We start from the raw sequence: 17,182 nt of genomic DNA on the forward strand, positions 1-17,182 counted from the left end.
GGACGCACGGCCCGTGTCGGGTCACCTTGAGCCGGACACTCGGCGTGTCCGCCGCTCGGCGCCGCCTCGCACCCGCCCGGAGCCTGGAGGGTGGAAACGGGAGCCGCCAAGCGCCAGGGTGGGCAGCTCTGGTCACCACGCACGCGCACGCACGCACACACACACACACACACACACACACACACACACACACACACAGCAACAAAGGCGACCAAAAGAGACGCATCGCAAGACACCGCCCTGCGAGTGTGGTCCAAGCTCCTCCCCGGCCTCCGGAGTCCCGGTCCCTGCTCCATCCCCAGATCCAGCCTCCTGGAAGTGGGATGGGCCGTCACTCAGCGCCGCCAGGGGCCAGGTGAAACCCACGGAATGCCTTTGTGTGTGTGTGCTACTGGGGATGGAACCCAGGGGCACTCTACCTCCGAGCTACACCTCCAGCCCTATGTTTTTATCCTTTATTTGGAAACGGTCTCACTGAGTTGCAAAAGGCCTCACTAAGCTGTCCAAGGCGCGGTGGCGCACGCTTGTAATTCTAGTACTTGGGAGGCTGAGACAGGAGGATCCTGGCTCTTGGCCGGCCTCAGCTACTGAGGCCCTCCACAAGTTAGTGAGACCCTCTTTCAAAATAAAGAATAAAAAATCGGGCCAGAGGTATAACTCAGAGGTAGAATGACCCTGGGTTCCATCCCCAGTGCCGCAAAAAAAGAAAAAGAAAGAAAGAAAGAAAGAAAGAAAGAAAGAAAGAAAGAAAGAAAGAATGAATGAATGAATTAGGACACTCCAGCTTATTTATCAATCAGCTAATGAGGACCCCAATCAGCCCAAGGGCCCTAAGGCTGACCAGACCACCAGGATGCGCCTAGGAGCTATGGGACTAGCCCACCCCTCAGGAAAGTCCATATAAGAAGAGAACCCTGAACTCCCCAAAATGCCTTCCTTACTTTGGAAGGCCTGCGTTCTCTCTCGAATGTGTATTTTTTTCCTAGTGAATGTGTATTTTGTAGCAGGGTATGGTGGCACACACTTGTAATCCCAGCATTCAGGAGGCTGAGACAGAAGGATCATAATTCATGGCTAGCTTCAGCTACTTAGTGAGGCCCTTTGCATCTCAGTGAGACCCTGGTTCCAAATAAAGAATAAAATATAGAGCTCGGGGTGCAGCTCGGAGGTAGAATGCCCCTGGGTTCCATCCCCAGTACCGCAATAAATAAATAAATAAATAAATAAATAAATAAATAAATACATGAATAAAATAAAAACACTTAAAAATGGGGCTAGGGGTGTAGCTTAGAGGTACAATGCCCCTGGATTCCATCCCTAGAGCCGCAAAAAGAAGAAAGGAAGAAAGAAAGAAAGAAAGAAAGAAAGAAAGAAAGAAAGCTAGAACTGAAAAAGCCCAAGTCACAGAGAGATGGTAGCAGGAGGAGACACATTTACAGCCGCCCCATTCTGGGACGCTGGCATTGGCTGCAGGCAGGGCTTAGTCACCCCCGCCAGGCCCTTGGGAGGGTGAAGCAGAGTCACATGTGCATTAGCACAGCAGATAACCAGAGGTCCCTGGTTTATAATTCAAGAATCACTCCAGCGGGCATGGTGGCTCATGCTCCTAATCCTGGTACTTGGGAGGCTGAGACAAAATGATCGCAGGTTCACGTCAGCTCTCTGCAACTTTGTGAGACCCTGTTTCAAGATTAAATATAGAGCCGGGCGTGGTGGTGCACACTTGTAATCCCAGCATTCAGGCGGCTGAGACTGGAGGATCATGCATGGTTCACGGACAGCCTCAGCTACTTAGTGAGGCCTGCAACTTAATGAGACCCTGTTTCAAAATAAAGAATAAAAAATAGGGCAGGGGGTGTAGCTTGGAGGTCGAATGCCCCTGGGTTCCATCCCCAGACCTTAAAAAAAAAAAAAAAAAAAAAAAAAGATTAAATATAAAAAGTAGGCCTGGGGTGTAGCTCAGAGGTAGATTGCCTCTGGGTTGGTTCAATCCCCAGTTCCATGGAAAAAGAAAGTTAAAAAAAAAAAAAAAAAAAAAAGAATGGCCAGGCATGATGGTGTAAGTTTGTAATCCCAGCATTCAGGAGGCTGAGACTGAAGGATTAAGGTTCGCGGACAGCCTCAGCTACTTAGCAAGGCCCTTTGCAACTCAGTGAGACCCTGTTCCAAAATAAAAAAATAGGGCTGGGGGTGTAGCTCGGAGGTTGAATGCCCCTGGGTTCCACCCCCAATACCGCAAACAAAAAAAATATATAAATAAAAAATAAAGTTGGTGTTGTAGCTCGGAGGCAGATTGACCCTGGATTCAATCCCCAGTTATGCAAAATAATATAAATAAATAAATAATAAAATAGAGCCAGGTGCGGTGGCGCATGCTTGTAATCTCAGCATTCGGGAGGCTGAGACCTGAGGATCGTGGTTTGAGGACGGCCCCAGCTACTTAGTGAGGCCCTTTGCAACTCAGTGAGACCCTGTTTCAAAATAAAGAGTAAAAATAGGGCTTGGGGGTGCAGCTCAGAGGTTGAATGCCCCTGGGTTTCATCCTCAGACCCACAAAAAATTAAAAAATAAAAATAAAATAGGCCAAAGTAGAATGCCTCTGGATTTAATCCCCAGTCCCACAAATACACACACACACCTCAACTACAGCATTTGTGTGTGGGGGGTACTGTGGGCTGAATCCAGACACATTCTACCTACAAGCTACACCCGCGGCTCTTTGTTTTTATTTCGAAACAGGGTCTAGCTAAGTTGTTGAGAGTCTTGCTAAATTGTTGAGGATGACCTCCAACCTGCAAGCCTGTCCGTCTCCCAAGTACTGGGACTACAGACATGCGCCACCATGCCCAGTTTAGATGAGAAATTTGCAGCCTTCATCCTTACATTGAAAAGGGAAAGGCTGAAATTTAATGTGCCAAGTATTTTTTTTTCCCGGTACTGGGGATGGAACCCAGGGGCATTCTACCTCTGAGCTATACCCCCAGCCCTATTTTTTTATTTTTTATTTTTTTGCAGTACTGGGGATGGAACGCAGGGGTATTCTACCTCCGAGCTACACCCCCTGCCCTATTTTTTATTCTTTATTTAGAAACAGGGTCTCACTGAGTTGCAGAGGGCCTCACTAAGTAGCTGAGGCTGTCCTTGAACCACGATCCTCCAGTCCCAGCCTCCCGAATCCTGGAATTACAAGTGGACGCTACCACGCCTGGCTTTTTTTTTTTTTTTTTTTTTTGGTACTGGGGATGGAACCCAGATGCATTTGACCTCGGAGCTACACCCTCAGCCCTATTTTTTATTCTCTTTATTTTGAAACAATTTCTCACCGAGTTACAGAGTGCCTCACTAAGTATTAGATGAGACTGTCCAAGACCCACCATCCTCCTGTCTCAGCCTCCCAAATACTGGTATATACTGGGGCATAGCTTTGAGGCAGGATGACCCTGGCGTGGTGGTGCATGCTTGTAATCCCAGCATTTGGGAGGCTGAGATAGGAGAATCCAGGTTCGCAGTTCAGCTACTTAATGAGGTCCTTTGCAAGTCAGTGAGACCCTGTTTCAAAGTAAAGAATAAAAAATAGGGTTGGGGTGTAACTTGAAGGTAGAATGCCCTTGGGTTCCATCTCCAGTACCAAAAGAAAAAAAAAAAAGAAAGAAAAGAAAAAGAAAAAAAAGAGAAGAAAAGAAAAAGAAAAGAAAAAGAAAATAACAGATTTGATTTGTGTAGTCTTTTTTTTTTTTTTTTACTTCTACAAAACTTCAAAGGAACAGGTCATTTCATTCTAATATTAGAAAGTCTATCCATGAGCTGGAGGTGGTGGCGCACGCTTGTAATCCCAGCATTCAGGAGGCTAAGACCGGAGGATTGCAGTTCGCGGCCAGCCTCAGCTACTTAGTGAGGTCCTCTGCAACTTAGTGAGACCCTGTTTCAAAATAAAGAATTAAAAAAATAGGGCTGGGGATGTAGCTCAGAGGTTGAATGCCCCTGGGCCCTGGGTTCTATCCCCAGAAACACACACACACACACACACACACACACACACACACACACACACAATCTATCAATGAACTAACCATATAAGTAGATTAGGAGGATTTATTTAATTTATTTATTTTGGTGGTACTGGGGTTCCTGGAAACCCTTCTACCTCCGGGCTACACTCCCAGACCTATTTTATTTTTTTATTTGGCTGGCTTCGGACCTGCACGATCCTCCTGTCTCTGCCTCCCAAGCACGAGGATTACAAGTGTGTGCCACCACGCCTAGAGATTAAGAGGATTTAAAAAGTAATGTTCTTGCCGGGCGTGGTGGAGCATGCCTGTAATCCAGTACTTGTGAGGCCGAGCCAGGAGGATCCCAGATTGGAGGACAATCTCATCAATGTGTTGGGATTTTCAGCAACCTAGTGGGAGACTCTGTTGTAAAATCTATAAAAAGGATATAGCTTGGAAGAATGCACCCAGGTTCAATCCCTAGTACTGAACACAGCAAAAACCATCCCCACCACCAACAGATAACCGGGGAGGGCCAGAACAGATGACGGGGCATGGCGGCCGGGACCCGGCTGGGGAGGCTGCTTGTTCTGGGGATTCTAGATTTCCGCTTTTAAACTCCATGAGTCCCCGCAACCCCCAGTGCAGCCTGATCGCACTACACTCGGGTGCCGCTCTGAAGTCACCACTCAGCAGCCCAGGCCCAGCCGCTTCTTCAAGACTTCATTAAGCTTTAGCTAGTTCAAGGGTCTGACTTTTCTGCAAGAAGAGAGTCTGAAACAGGAGAATCGCGGCTCGTGAACAGCCTCAGTTACTTAGGGAGGCCCTTTGCAACTCAGTGAGACCCTGTTTCAAAATAAAGAATAAAAAAATAAGGCTGGGGGTGTAGCTCAGAGGTAGAATGCCCCTGGGTTCCATCCCCAGACCTGCAACACGTACCCCTGCCCAATTTTTTATTCTTTACTTTGAAACAGAGTCTCATTGAATTGCAGAGGGCCTCACTAAGTAGCTGAGGCTGTCCATGAACCACAATCCTTCTGTCTCAGCCTTCCAAATGCTGGGATTACAAGCCTGCGCCACCACACTCCGCTTGAGAATTTATCTTTATCTCCTCTCCCACCCCCCAACTGTTAAAATTTTCTTAAAATTATTCTATTAAGCATGCGCCATGGTGGCACATGCTTTTAATCCCAGTGCTTGGGAGGCTGAGGAAGGAAGACTACAGCCTCAGCTACTTAGGCCCTCCACAACTCAGTGAGACCCTGTTTCAAAATAAAGAATAAAAAACAGGGCTGGACATGTAGTTCAGAGGTAGAATGCCCTTGGGTTCAATCTCCCAGGACAAAAAAAGGGGGGTCTTTGCTGGGTGGGGTGATGCGTACCTATAATCCCAGGCTTGTACTTGGGAGGCTGAAACAGAAGGATTGAAGGTTCGAAGCCAACCTCAGCAATTTAGTTAGACTCTCAGCAACACAGGGGGACCCTGTTTCCAAATAAAAAAATAAATATAAAAAGGGCTGAGGGAACTGGGTGTGGTGGCACTTGCCTGTAATCTCAGTACTTGGGAGGCTAAGACAGGAGGATCGCAAGTTGAGGACAACCTTAGCAAGTAGTAAGACATTCATCAACCTAGTGAGACCCTATTTTTTAAAAAAAGAAAGAAAATAGGCTGTGTGTATGCATGTGTGTGTTTGTGTGTGTGGTGTAGTTCTGAGGTAGAATGGCCCAGGGTTCAATCCCCAGGACCACCAAAAAAATTCATAAAATAGGGCTGGAATACAGAGGTAGAATGCCCCTGGATCCCACAATTCTTCAGTAACACACACACACACACACACACACACACACACACACACACACAGCCCTGCCATGTTGCCCTGGTCTCTCAAACTTCTGGGCTTAAGTGATTCACCTGCCTCAGGTTCCTAAGTGCTGAGACTACAGGAGCCTGCCACCATTGGTTTGAGATTTCATTTTCTCTCTACTGGGGATCTTAGGGGCATTATACCTCTGGGCTACGTCCCCAGACCTTTTGTTGTTGTAACGGGGACTGAACTCAGGGGCATTCATTCTGCCTCTGAACTAAACCTCCAGCCCTTTTTTGAGACAGGGGCTCACTAAATTGCTAAGTGCTGGCTTTGAACCAGCGATCCCCCAGTCTCAGCCTCCCAAGTACTGGTACTACAGGTAAATGCCACCATGCTCCACTAGCCCTATTTGAATTTTGAAACAGGGTCTCTCTAGGTTGATGATACTACTAATTGCTGAGGCTGTCTTCCGGTCTCAGCCTCCCAAAGGCTGGGATTTACAAGCACGCTCCAATACGCCTGTCTTTTTCATTTTTAAAATTTTCACTTATTTGTGGAACTGGGGGTTGAATCCGGGACATCCTAACTCTGAGCTACACCTTCAGCCCTACTTTATCCTTTGGATACAGGGGCTCACTATGTAGCCGAGGAGGGCCCGGAACCTGTGACCCTCGTGTCTCGGCCTCCCAGATCCCGGGGTTCACAGGCGTGCACCACCGCTGCCCAGCCGGTTTGAGATTTGGGCCGGGGGCTGAACAGCAGCGCCCAGTGTCCCTTCCCACGCTCGTTGACGTCTCCCAGCCATAATGAAGGGGAGGCTAAGGAGGAAGGTGGGTGGTCAGGGCAGGATGAGGACGCGGAGGGCAAGGAGGGGAGCAACGTCCCCTTTGTTCTCCAGAGTTCAGCGTGGGCAGGCTCGCCGGGCCGCGGGAGGAGGGTGCGGCGGTCGTGGCGGCGCCGCGCGGGCCCAGCCCGGCTCCGAGAGCCTGCCCAGGCGGCGGAGGGCGACGGGGCGGGCGGGCGGCCATGCGGCGGCGCCTCTCTGCGACCTCCCGGCCTGGCGGGCCGCGGAGACCCTCCCTCCCTCCCTCCCGGCCCGGCTGCTGCAGGAGGGAAGAGGCCGAGGGCGCCGACGCGGCCCCAGGGCCGCCCGAGCCCCTCCGCCCCGCAGCGTGGGCGCCGCCACCCCGCACCCCGCAGCTCCCGGCCGGCGGCGGGGAGGAAGGTCCGCGGTGCTGCCCCGCGGGGCGCACTGCGCCGCACGCCCGGGCGCGGGGGGCGGGGCCTCGGCGGGCAGGGGCGGGGCCGCCCAGACCGGCCTGGAAACTGCTGGAAGACCGCAGCGCCGCCGCAGCTCCTTCCGCCGCGCGCCGACAAAGAGTCCGCCGCCCCGCCCCGCCCCGCCCCGCGGCGGCTGCTCGCGCCCCCGAGGCCCCCGCTCCGCTCTGGGCGCGCGCGGGCCGGGGTCCGCCGCCCGCTCCAGCCCCCGGCCCCCGCCCCGCCGGGCCCGCGCCCGGGCCGTGACGTCGGCGGCAGGTGCGGCGCCCCGCCCCGGCGGAGGGATCCGGCGGCGCCGGCCCCGCTTATATAGGGCGGCGGCGGCGCGCAGCAGCTCTCTCGAGCCGCCCCGCAGCCAGCCCCGCGCCCGGCCCTGCTCCGTCGCGCTCGCCGCCGCCCGTCCTGCAAGGTAAAGGCCCGCCCGCCGCCGCCCTCGGCCCGCCCGGCCCCGTCCGCCCGGCCCCGTCCGCCCGGCCCGGGGCAGCGCCGGCGGCGGCTGGCTGGCGTGCGGGGCCGGGCGGGCGGGCCCGCACGTGGCGGCCGCGGCGCTGCCATGTTGGCCGCCCACTTCCGGGCGCGGGAGGCCGAGGCTGCGGGAGGAGGCCGCGCGGTGACTCAGCACGGGCCCTTCGCAGGTGGCGGGCGGCCGGGGCCCGCGAGCAGCTGCCCGGGCCGCCCGGCGGCGCGGTGGGGGAGGAGCGGCCGCGCCGCAGGATCCCGCCCCTCCCTCCCTCCCCGAGCAGAGATTGTTCTGGAAGCTTCTGGAGCCGGCGCCCCGCCCCAGTGCCCGGATGCTGGGGCGAGGGGCGGGTGCACGGCGCGCCCCCTCCCCGCGGGGCCTGGGCCTACGCATGTCCGGCAGTGACGAGGGTCCGCCGGGCTTCGCCACCATCTTACTTGGGTTCCGTGCTGCCCTGGCGGCTGCGCCGGGCGGGTCACGGAGCCTTCGCCTGGGCGCCTTTGTCCTGGTGTGCTTGCCCCTAGGAGGGCCACCCGCTCATCCCGCGGGACCCTTTCCTTCTCGGTGGAGCGGCACACTTGATGGACGTGTGGGGATTTTTTTTAAAGACTTCGTTCTTTAATTTCAAGTGAGGAAAGGAATTGGTGGTCGTGACCTTTGAACCTGTAGAGGGATTCCCGGAGATTCCCACCCGAGATACCTGCGTTGCCGCCAGCATCTGAGTGTCTCGCAAGCTCGGTGCATACGGAGGCCTTCACTATGCTGGGCCCCGAGATGCCTTCCAAAACCGACTTCATATTAAGTTGGAGGCTTCAGGCTTTTTCTCTTGTAAATTGGCTGTTCCAGCCTAAAAGATGTGAGGTTTTCCTTTCTAGAGGAGTGGGTAGCTCTCAGCTCAGTGGTTTTAATTCAGTCTGTAAGTAAGACCTTAATTGAAGTGGAATGAACTTTAGGTTCTTAAATGGGGAACCACCATGCTTTACCTAATTCTTGGTCTTCTAGATGCCGGAGGAAGTGCACCATGGAGAGGAGGAGGTGGAGACCTTCGCCTTCCAGGCAGAAATTGCCCAGCTCATGTCTCTCATCATTAATACTTTCTATTCCAACAAAGAGATTTTCCTTCGGGAGTTGATCTCTAATGCATCTGATGTAAGTGTTCTGTTCTTTGTTGGAATGCTGTACTTTTGTTTTAAAAAATTGCCAGGAAACTTGGCTTGGTACAAATCTAAGTTCCAGTATTTGGGGAGACTGAGACAAGGGTTGCAGGTTGAAGGCCAGCCTCTTGTTACTTAGCAAAGACCTTGTTTCAAAGTAAAAAAGCTTGGGATGTGTGACTGAGGTAGAGGTAGAATGCCCCCTGGGTTCCTTCTTCAGTAGCAAAAGTACAAGCCCCAAAATGTCCCAGAAGACAGGATTATCAGAGCATTTGGGGGGCAGGTATTGAATGGAATCATGATGAGCTCTGCCTAAGATTTGCCTTAAGAGATGGGAATGTTTTGGACATGGGTAACCACATCATTGGTTCTTAAGATTTGCAGGGCAATAAGAGCTAAGGCTGTTTAGGGAGTAGGAAGATTTTTCTTGGGCAAAGACCTCTAAGGAAGATATAAAATTTGGCGTTTGTACTCAGGAGGCCGACACCAGGATCCAAGCTCATGGGTAACCTCAGCTACTTAGGCCCCAACTTAGACCCTGTTTCAAAATGATAAAAACGGGCTGGAGGTGCCACTTGAGGTAGAGTGCCCTCGGGTTGCCATTGCACTTACAATCCAGTACTGGGGGAGGCATAGGTTTGTGTCCAGGCTCAGCAATTTAGGACCTCAGCAATTTAGTGAGACCCCATTTAAAAATTAGGCCTTGGCCCTGCGTGGTGGTGCAGCCTTGTAATCCCCGCGCTTGGGGGGCGGAGACAGGAGGATGGTGCAGGTTCGAAGCCAGCCATGCTGGCTTAAGAGACCCTGTTTCCAAATTAAAATACAAAAAATAGGTCTGGAAGTGTATCCCGGAGTGAATCTCAGTACCACCAAAAAAAAAAAAAATTAGGGCTTGGATGCCAGGTGTGGTGGCACATGCTTGTAATCCCAGCATTTTGGCAGACAGTTTCAGCTACTTAGGCCTTCCACAATTTAGTTAGTGAAACCTTGTTTCAAGAATAAAAAATGGGGCTGAAGGTGTAGCTCAGGTAGAATGTACTGGCTTCAATCTCTAGTACCATACACAAAAAATTTTATTTGTGCTTGCAGGCCTTGGACAAGATTCGCTATGAGAGCCTGACAGACCCTTCCAAACTGGACAGTGGTAAAGAGCTGAAAATCGACATCATCCCCAACCCTCAGGAACGCACCCTGACTTTGGTGGACACGGGCATTGGCATGACCAAGGCTGACCTCATAAATAATTTGGGAACCATTGCCAAGTCTGGCACTAAAGCGTTCATGGAGGCTCTTCAAGTATGTGGCGCTTCATCTATATACATTCTTATTCATCAGTGTTTGGTTAGTTTCTCAAAACTCGTATAACTTAAAAACTCTTTGGCAGGCGGGTGCTGATATCTCCATGATCGGGCAGTTTGGCGTTGGGTTTTACTCTGCCTACCTGGTTGCTGAGAAAGTGGTTGTGATCACAAAGCACAATGACGATGAGCAGTACGCCTGGGAGTCATCGGCCGGCGGCTCGTTCACGGTCCGGGCCGATCACGGTGAGCCGGTGGTAGCTCCAGGGCTGGGTTGGAGCGCTGGGCCAGTAGGAAGCAGTTTCCATCACAGTTGTGCTGTGGTTCTGCCTCTTCACGCTTTCTTGATTGACTCTAGGTGAGCCCATTGGCCGGGGTACCAAAGTGATTCTCCACCTCAAGGAAGACCAGACTGAGTACTTAGAGGAGCGGCGGGTCAAAGAGGTGGTGAAGAAGCACTCACAGTTCATTGGCTATCCCATCACCCTCTACGTGAGTACAAGCTGGCGACCCTTTGGCCCTCCGTCTGGCCCTCGTGGTCTTCAAGGTTAACAGCTGTACTTGTAATTTTAGTTGGAGAAGGAGCGGGAAAAGGAAATCAGCGATGATGAGGCAGAGGAGGAAAAAGGTGAGAAAGAGGAGGAAGACAAGGATGATGAGGAGAAGCCCAAGATTGAAGACGTGGGCTCAGACGAGGAGGACGACACTGGGAAAGACAAGAAAAAGAAAACCAAGAAGATCAAGGAGAAGTACATCGACCACGAAGAACTGAACAAGACCAAGCCCATTTGGACCAGAAACCCAGATGACATCACTCAGGAGGAGTATGGGGAGTTCTACAAGAGCCTCACCAATGACTGGGAAGACCACTTGGCCGTCAAGGTGAGCGGGCCGTGTGGAGCTCAGCTGCAGAGGAGTGTTTGCTGGCGCTAGCTTAGGACACAGAAGTGGCCAAACTGGTTGGCTGAGAACCATAAAATGATGGGAGCATAAGAGGTAGCGACCACACCGCAAAGGCGAGGTTCTCGTGGCTAGTGTCTCTTAAAGAAACCTGGATAATGGCTGTGGCAACTAGCCACACCAGGGTTGATTGCAGGCGATTGTTGATTTCTGCCCCTGCCTGCTCTCTCCCTAGTGCTCCCTAGGAGGGTTATTCCTTAGTGATGCTTTGTGAGCAGACGCCCTGTCCTGAAGTAACATTGGCGGGTCATCCTGGGTTTCTTTCAGCACTTCTCTGTAGAAGGCCAGCTGGAGTTCCGGGCTCTGCTGTTCATCCCTCGCCGGGCCCCCTTTGATCTCTTTGAGAACAAGAAGAAGAAGAACAACATCAAGCTCTATGTGCGCCGTGTGTTCATCATGGACAGCTGCGACGAGCTGATCCCCGAGTACCTCAGTGAGTGCCCTGGGCGGGCGGGGACCTGCAGTGGGGTGTGTGCTGAGAGGAGCGTGAAGCTACAGAGAGCAAAAAGCTTTGGGTCTTAGAGTTTGGTTTGGCTGTCACTGAATCTTCTACTTTTGATTACAGACTTTATCCGTGGTGTCGTGGACTCTGAGGACTTGCCCCTGAACATCTCCAGAGAAATGCTGCAGCAGAGTAAGATCTTGAAAGTCATCCGCAAAAACATTGTTAAGAAGTGCTTAGAGCTCTTCTCTGAGCTAGCGGAAGACAAAGAGAACTATAAGAAATTTTATGAGGCCTTCTCTAAAAACCTGAAGGTAAGGAGGCAGGTGCTCGCTCTCGATCACTCCATGGTAGGGACTTGCTTTCTCAGCAGCATGAGGAGTCACGATGGTTTTCTCTTCCCACTCTTGAAGCTTGGAATCCACGAGGACTCTACTAACCGGCGCCGCCTTTCTGAGCTGCTGCGCTATCACACCTCACAGTCTGGAGATGAAATGACCTCTTTGTCCGAGTATGTCTCCCGCATGAAGGAAACCCAGAAGTCCATCTACTACATCACCGGTGAGTGGAAACCTGGTTCCTGAGCAAAGCCTCCTTGGGTGGGTGTGGACCGCCGAGCCTGGGCTCCCTGGGAATTGGCGGTGAGGCCTTTTCTATCCCTAAATATTTTAATACCCCTACAGGTGAGAGCAAAGAACAGGTGGCCAACTCGGCTTTTGTGGAGCGTGTGCGGAAGCGGGGCTTTGAGGTCGTGTACATGACTGAGCCTATCGACGAGTACTGCGTGCAGCAGCTCAAGGAGTTTGATGGGAAGAGCCTGGTATCCGTGACCAAGGAAGGTCTGGAGCTGCCTGAGGATGAGGAGGAAAAGAAGAAAATGGAGGAGAGCAAGGCAAAGTTCGAGAACCTCTGTAAACTTATGAAAGAGATTTTGGATAAGAAAGTTGAGAAGGTGAGCATTTCTCTGGAACTAGCATACAGCTTGTAACTAGTGCCCTCTGGGCATAATGGACATAGCTGCCTGCACAGATTCCAAAATTGTGTAGAGCAGGAAGTTGGTTCAGCCCCTTATAATAAATATATAAGGAATATTAAATACCCATGTGAAACCTAATACAAACCTGTTTTTTAAAATGGCATTTAGGGGTTGAGGCAGGGGACATTCTAATCTACAGCCCTATTTGTTGATAGGGGCTTAGTTGCTTGCGGCTGGCCATGAGCCTGTGATCCTCCTGTCTCTGCCTCCAGAGCACTGGGATCACAGGAGCACGCACCATCATGCCTTGCAGACATCTTTTAAGATGGGGTTGCTGGTATGCTTCCAGGTTCTCAAGTCTTCTAGAACTAAGAACAGGTCTGCATTGCCCTGTACTGCAAATCCTAAAAGTTTTTTGTGACTCCACAGGTGACAATCTCCAATAGGCTTGTGTCTTCACCCTGCTGCATTGTGACTAGCACCTATGGATGGACGGCCAACATGGAGCGGATCATGAAGGCCCAGGCCCTCAGAGACAACTCCACCATGGGCTACATGATGGCCAAGAAGCACCTGGAGATCAACCCCGACCACCCCATCGTGGAGACTCTGCGCCAGAAGGCAGAGGCCGACAAGAACGACAAGGCCGTCAAGGACCTGGTTGTGCTGCTGTTTGAAACCGCGCTGCTGTCTTCTGGCTTCTCCCTGGAAGACCCCCAGACCCACTCCAACCGCATCTACCGCATGATCAAGCTAGGCCTAGGTGAGCGCAGCTCTGTCCTGGGCGTGGAGACGCTGCTCCCAGTTCGGATTTCTCACTTGGTTTGTCTTTACCTTAGGCATTGATGAAGATGAAGTGACAGCCGAGGAGCCCAGTGCTGCTGTTCCTGACGAGATCCCCCCCCTCGAGGGGGATGAGGATGCATCCCGCATGGAAGAAGTAGATTAGGATTCCCACAAGGAAGCCGCACCCTCTGTATAGTGTCCCCACGGCTCCCCGGCAGCCTGGAATGGCCCTGGCCCTGTCCCACCTGGCTCCCTCTGCTCATGTCTAGTGGTTTTCTTTCTTTCCTGTCCTTGTGTCTTGACAGGAAACAAAAGCCCTGTAGCCCCGTCCTAGACTTGGCTTGACATGCAGGGTTGGACGTTGTGTTTGTTTTATTTTGAAATTAAAGTATGCAAAATAAAGAATGCAGTTTTATACAGTTCTGCTGTCCCTCGCATAGTCGTGATAATGATGCCCAGTCTCGCCTCATAGGGCAAGCTAACCTGGCTTGCGTTCCACACACGGGCACGGGTTCTTTCAGCTCACCAAAAACACAGGGTCAAGTCCATTGCAGCAGTTTAATAAAATTTAAAAAGCAAAAAGACATTTCCAGAGTACCAAGATCTGCACTGGCTCCTGCGGCCCAAGAGCAGAGCAGTGCGGTCGGCAGGGCTCCCACCCGGTCCCCTGGCAGTGCCTCTTCTGTCCGGGGAGCAGCGTTTGGAGCCAGTTCTTGTGCTTTTCTCACCCCCACAGTAAGAGATGCAGGTATGGGGTGGTGGTGAATGTATGGGACTCACCTTCGACCTGGGATCAGATCCACATAGTAGAGAAGGGGTGCTTAAGGCAAGAGGGAAGACCTCCTGGGCTCCCCACCTCAACTGCAGAGCCAGCCTGATACTGGGAAAACCCACACTGCCCTGAGCCAGCACCTGATCAGTAGGTCCCGGTCCACTTGACCCCTCAAACCTTTTGCACAGGGGGTTCCGTGGGCAGAGCCTTCTTTCCCCTCTGTTTTACTCGGCCCCGGGCATACACTCTGAGCAGAAGGGCAGCAAAGACCACAGCCACTCCGAGGCCCCCTACCACAGTGACGGTGTGGCCGTACAGAAGGCAGGAGAGCAAGATGGCGATGGCCTGGCGCAGGGTCATGATGATGGTGAAGGCTGCGGCCCCGAACTGCGCGATGGTGTAGAAGATGAAGAGCTGGCCGCACGCAGAGCACACAGACAGCAGCAGGGCGTGCGCGGCAAACTCGCTGTGCCGCCCCATAAAGCGGGTGCCCTCCAGGAGGGCCCCCTGCTGCAGCAGCGAGCCCACTGTGAAGAGGCAGGAGAAGAAATTGACCCCAAACATCATCTGCACCGACGACATCTTGTAGGCAAACAGGGCATCCTGCCAGTTAGAGGTGAAGCTGTCAAAAGCGATGTAACCGGCCAGTAGGAGCAGGCCTGAGAGTGTGGTGGCCGGGGAGCTGCGGGGCTCCGGCCCGCTGGACAGCAGGAACATGCTGACCCCGATGGAGATGAGTCCGGCCGTCAGGTACTCCCAGTGCTCATAGCTGCGGCGAGACACCAGCTTCCCCATCAGCATGACGGGGATCACCTTGGAGGCCTTGGCCAGCACCTGGGTGGGGAAGCTGACGAATTTGAGGGCTTCGTACTGGCACCAGCTGCTAAGCACATTTGACAGGCTGGCAAAGGAGTACCGGTACATGGGTGCCCCATGTCGGGGCTGCTTGCAGAGGACGCAGGAGAGGCCAGCCACGATGAGAGCCAGCACACGGTTCATCAGCACCAGGAACTGCGAATCTGTGAAGCGCTCACCCGGGGAGGCGGCCGTGGCCCCGTAGCTTCGGGTCATCACTCTCTCCTGCAGCACACCCCAAGTCAAGTAGGACATCTAGGTAGGGAGGGTGGAGAGGACAAGAGAAGAAAAAGGCAGAAGACAAGCTGATTTCAACTTCCTCCTTCCTCAGAATGACTAAAGGACAGCATGCGAGCACTGGTTCCTCTGTAGAAGTCTCCTCTCCCTCCTAGGCCTGGACTCGCCTTGTAGGAAATCAGGTGTGGTAAAAAACATAACATACTTCAGGGCTGTCCAGGCCCCGCCTGTCCCCATGGTATGGGGCATGGCTCCATCCAAAGTGTTCTCCTGTTCTCAGCCCATTCCCCTAGGCAAGAGCTCTCCGGGAGACTGGTACTTCTGTGTGGTCCAACCAGGTACACCACCTAGGACAGCACCCACTCCAAAATGCCACGAGGCCAGCGTCTAAGCACCCCTCCCACATGCAGTTCAAGACCGCTCCAAGCTTTTTTTTTTTTTTTGGTACTGGGGATTGAACCCTGAGGCATTCTACTTCCAAGCCACATCCAAGCCCGTTTTTACCTTTTTTCCCCTGTGGTACCCAAGGGCTTCTACCTCCAAGATACACCCCCCCCAGCCCTATTTTTTTGTTCTTTATTTTGAAACAGGGTCTCACTGAGTTGCAGAGGGAGGACCTCACTAAGTGGCCGAGGCTGTCTTCGAACCGCAATCCTCCTGAATGCTGGGATTACAAGTGTGCACCACCATACCTGGCTCTGTTTTTCTTAAGTGGAATTCATCTCACCAGGTTGCTGAGCCTTGCTAAGTTGCGGAGGGCTCTGAGCCTGTGATCCTCCTGTCTCAGCCTCTCAAGTACCGGGATTACAAGTGTGTGCCACCATCCCGGCATCCCCTAAGCTTGCTCAGTGGGCTTACAGTATATTTTGAGACACATCAATGCATGTGTTAGTGTAACAGCACGGGAGACATTATGGAACCGTGGTTAAGAGATGGGCCCTGTTCTGCATTACAGACATCATGATATTAGAGAGTTAGCTTTCAGTTATCGATGCTGAGAAAGGCAGAGGAGGAGGAAAGCGTTTCCTCCGAATACCTCCACGATGGTGATGCGTGTCCCTGGGAGGAGGGAAACCACACACCCATCAGCAAACCTTCGGGTTGGGCAGGATGGAGACTTGGTTTCACAGAGTCCCTGCGCACCCAGACTCCATCCAGGAAGACAAGCAGAGCCTGCCTACCTACCTGGAGCCCCACGGCACAGAAGAGCAGCTTCAGGGCCTGCCAAGTGGGGGTGGTCTCCGCTGTCTCTGTCCGCGGGGCCAGGGGAACCTCATCAGAGGCCTTGGGCTCATTGCCAAACACACAGGCCTTCACCAGGGGGTAGCAGAGACCCCTGCCTGAAGAAGGCACACAAAGTCAAGCCCACCTCCCGCAAGCACCTTCCCCAGGGCCACTGTGCGGCAGGCCGCCTCCCTCCGTCCTCCCCTCCCCTTTCCTCACCCGGCATCCGCCAGCACCTGCCAACCTGACCTCAAGGCACTTCCCCACCCTTTCTACACACACCTGTTTCCAGGTAGTTCTTCCGTCTGAAGTACTGCACCAGGATGTAGCCGGGTACCATAAAACTGGCATAGCCAGCGGCGTTCACCAAAAAGCGAAAGAACCAGAGCTGGGTCCACGCCTGCGGAGGGGCTTCGGGGGGCTCCCCGCCGGCGCCCGGGGAGGGGAGCGCGGCCAGCACCGCCACTGCCCACCACCTGCCGAGAGGCGGGCGTCAGGGCGGCGCGGCGAGGGGCCGGCCCGGCTCCCGCCCCTCCGCGGCGCCGGCTGGACAAAGGGCCTCTCTCTGCCGGCCGTGGGGGCTCGGCGCCCGCCGCCTCCCTCCCGGCGGGCCCGCCCTCCGGCCACACAGCCGCCCTCTGTTCCCCGCGCGGCGCCCCCGCCCCCCGGCCTCCCCCGGCCGCGCGGACCCCGCACCGCGGCCCATCACGGGCCGGCTCGGTCTCGCGCCGCCGCGCGGCCCCACCTGGCGTCCATGGCCCGGGGAGCGCGAGACCCCGGGCCGGTCGCCCTCCGCTCCCGCCGCCGCCGCCGCCGCCGCCGCCGCCGCCAGCAGCCAGCGAGCCCGCGGGCGGAAGTGCCGGCCGCCCCGCCCCGCCCCGCCCCGCCCCGCACAGCGCCCCCGCGCGGCCGGAGGACCGGAGCGCCGACCCCAGCTTTGCCA

At 53.9% G+C, this 17,182-nt stretch overlaps 2 protein-coding genes across 3 annotated transcripts; one reads left to right on the forward strand and one right to left on the reverse strand.

The window, feature by feature from the left end:
• Window positions 1-8,537: 8,537 nt before the first annotated feature.
• On the forward strand, window positions 8,538-13,510 carry HSP90AB1 (heat shock protein 90 alpha family class B member 1; the record flags this gene model as incomplete). The annotated part of the gene is made up of 11 exons (XM_080700602.1): window positions 8,538-8,684; window positions 9,779-9,985; window positions 10,074-10,233; window positions 10,346-10,479; window positions 10,561-10,869; window positions 11,215-11,380; window positions 11,513-11,703; window positions 11,803-11,950; window positions 12,073-12,341; window positions 12,795-13,128; window positions 13,205-13,510. 11 exons carry the CDS (start codon window positions 8,538-8,540, stop codon window positions 13,312-13,314), a joined length of 2,175 nt encoding a protein of 724 aa, XP_080556728.1. The 3' UTR covers window positions 13,315-13,510.
• Window positions 13,511-14,094: 584 nt separating this feature from the next.
• Window positions 14,095-16,711, reverse strand: SLC35B2 (solute carrier family 35 member B2; the record flags this gene model as incomplete). 2 transcript variants are annotated; one of them, XM_080700657.1, is made up of 3 exons in its annotated part: window positions 14,095-15,033; window positions 16,201-16,351; window positions 16,518-16,711. In XM_080700657.1, the coding sequence occupies 3 exons, from the start codon at window positions 16,577-16,579 to the stop codon at window positions 14,095-14,097; spliced, it is 1,152 nt and encodes a 383-aa protein (XP_080556783.1). The 2 variants fall into 2 exon arrangements, with proteins under 2 accessions (XP_080556783.1, XP_080556784.1); XM_080700658.1 differs by lacking the exon at window positions 16,201-16,351 and having other exon boundaries at window positions 16,522-16,590.
• Between the last annotated feature and the right edge of the window lie 471 nt (window positions 16,712-17,182).

Source organism: Muscardinus avellanarius (assembly GCF_963383645.1).
Source record: "Muscardinus avellanarius genome assembly, chromosome: 8".
Lineage (NCBI taxonomy): Eukaryota > Metazoa > Chordata > Mammalia > Rodentia > Gliridae > Muscardinus > Muscardinus avellanarius.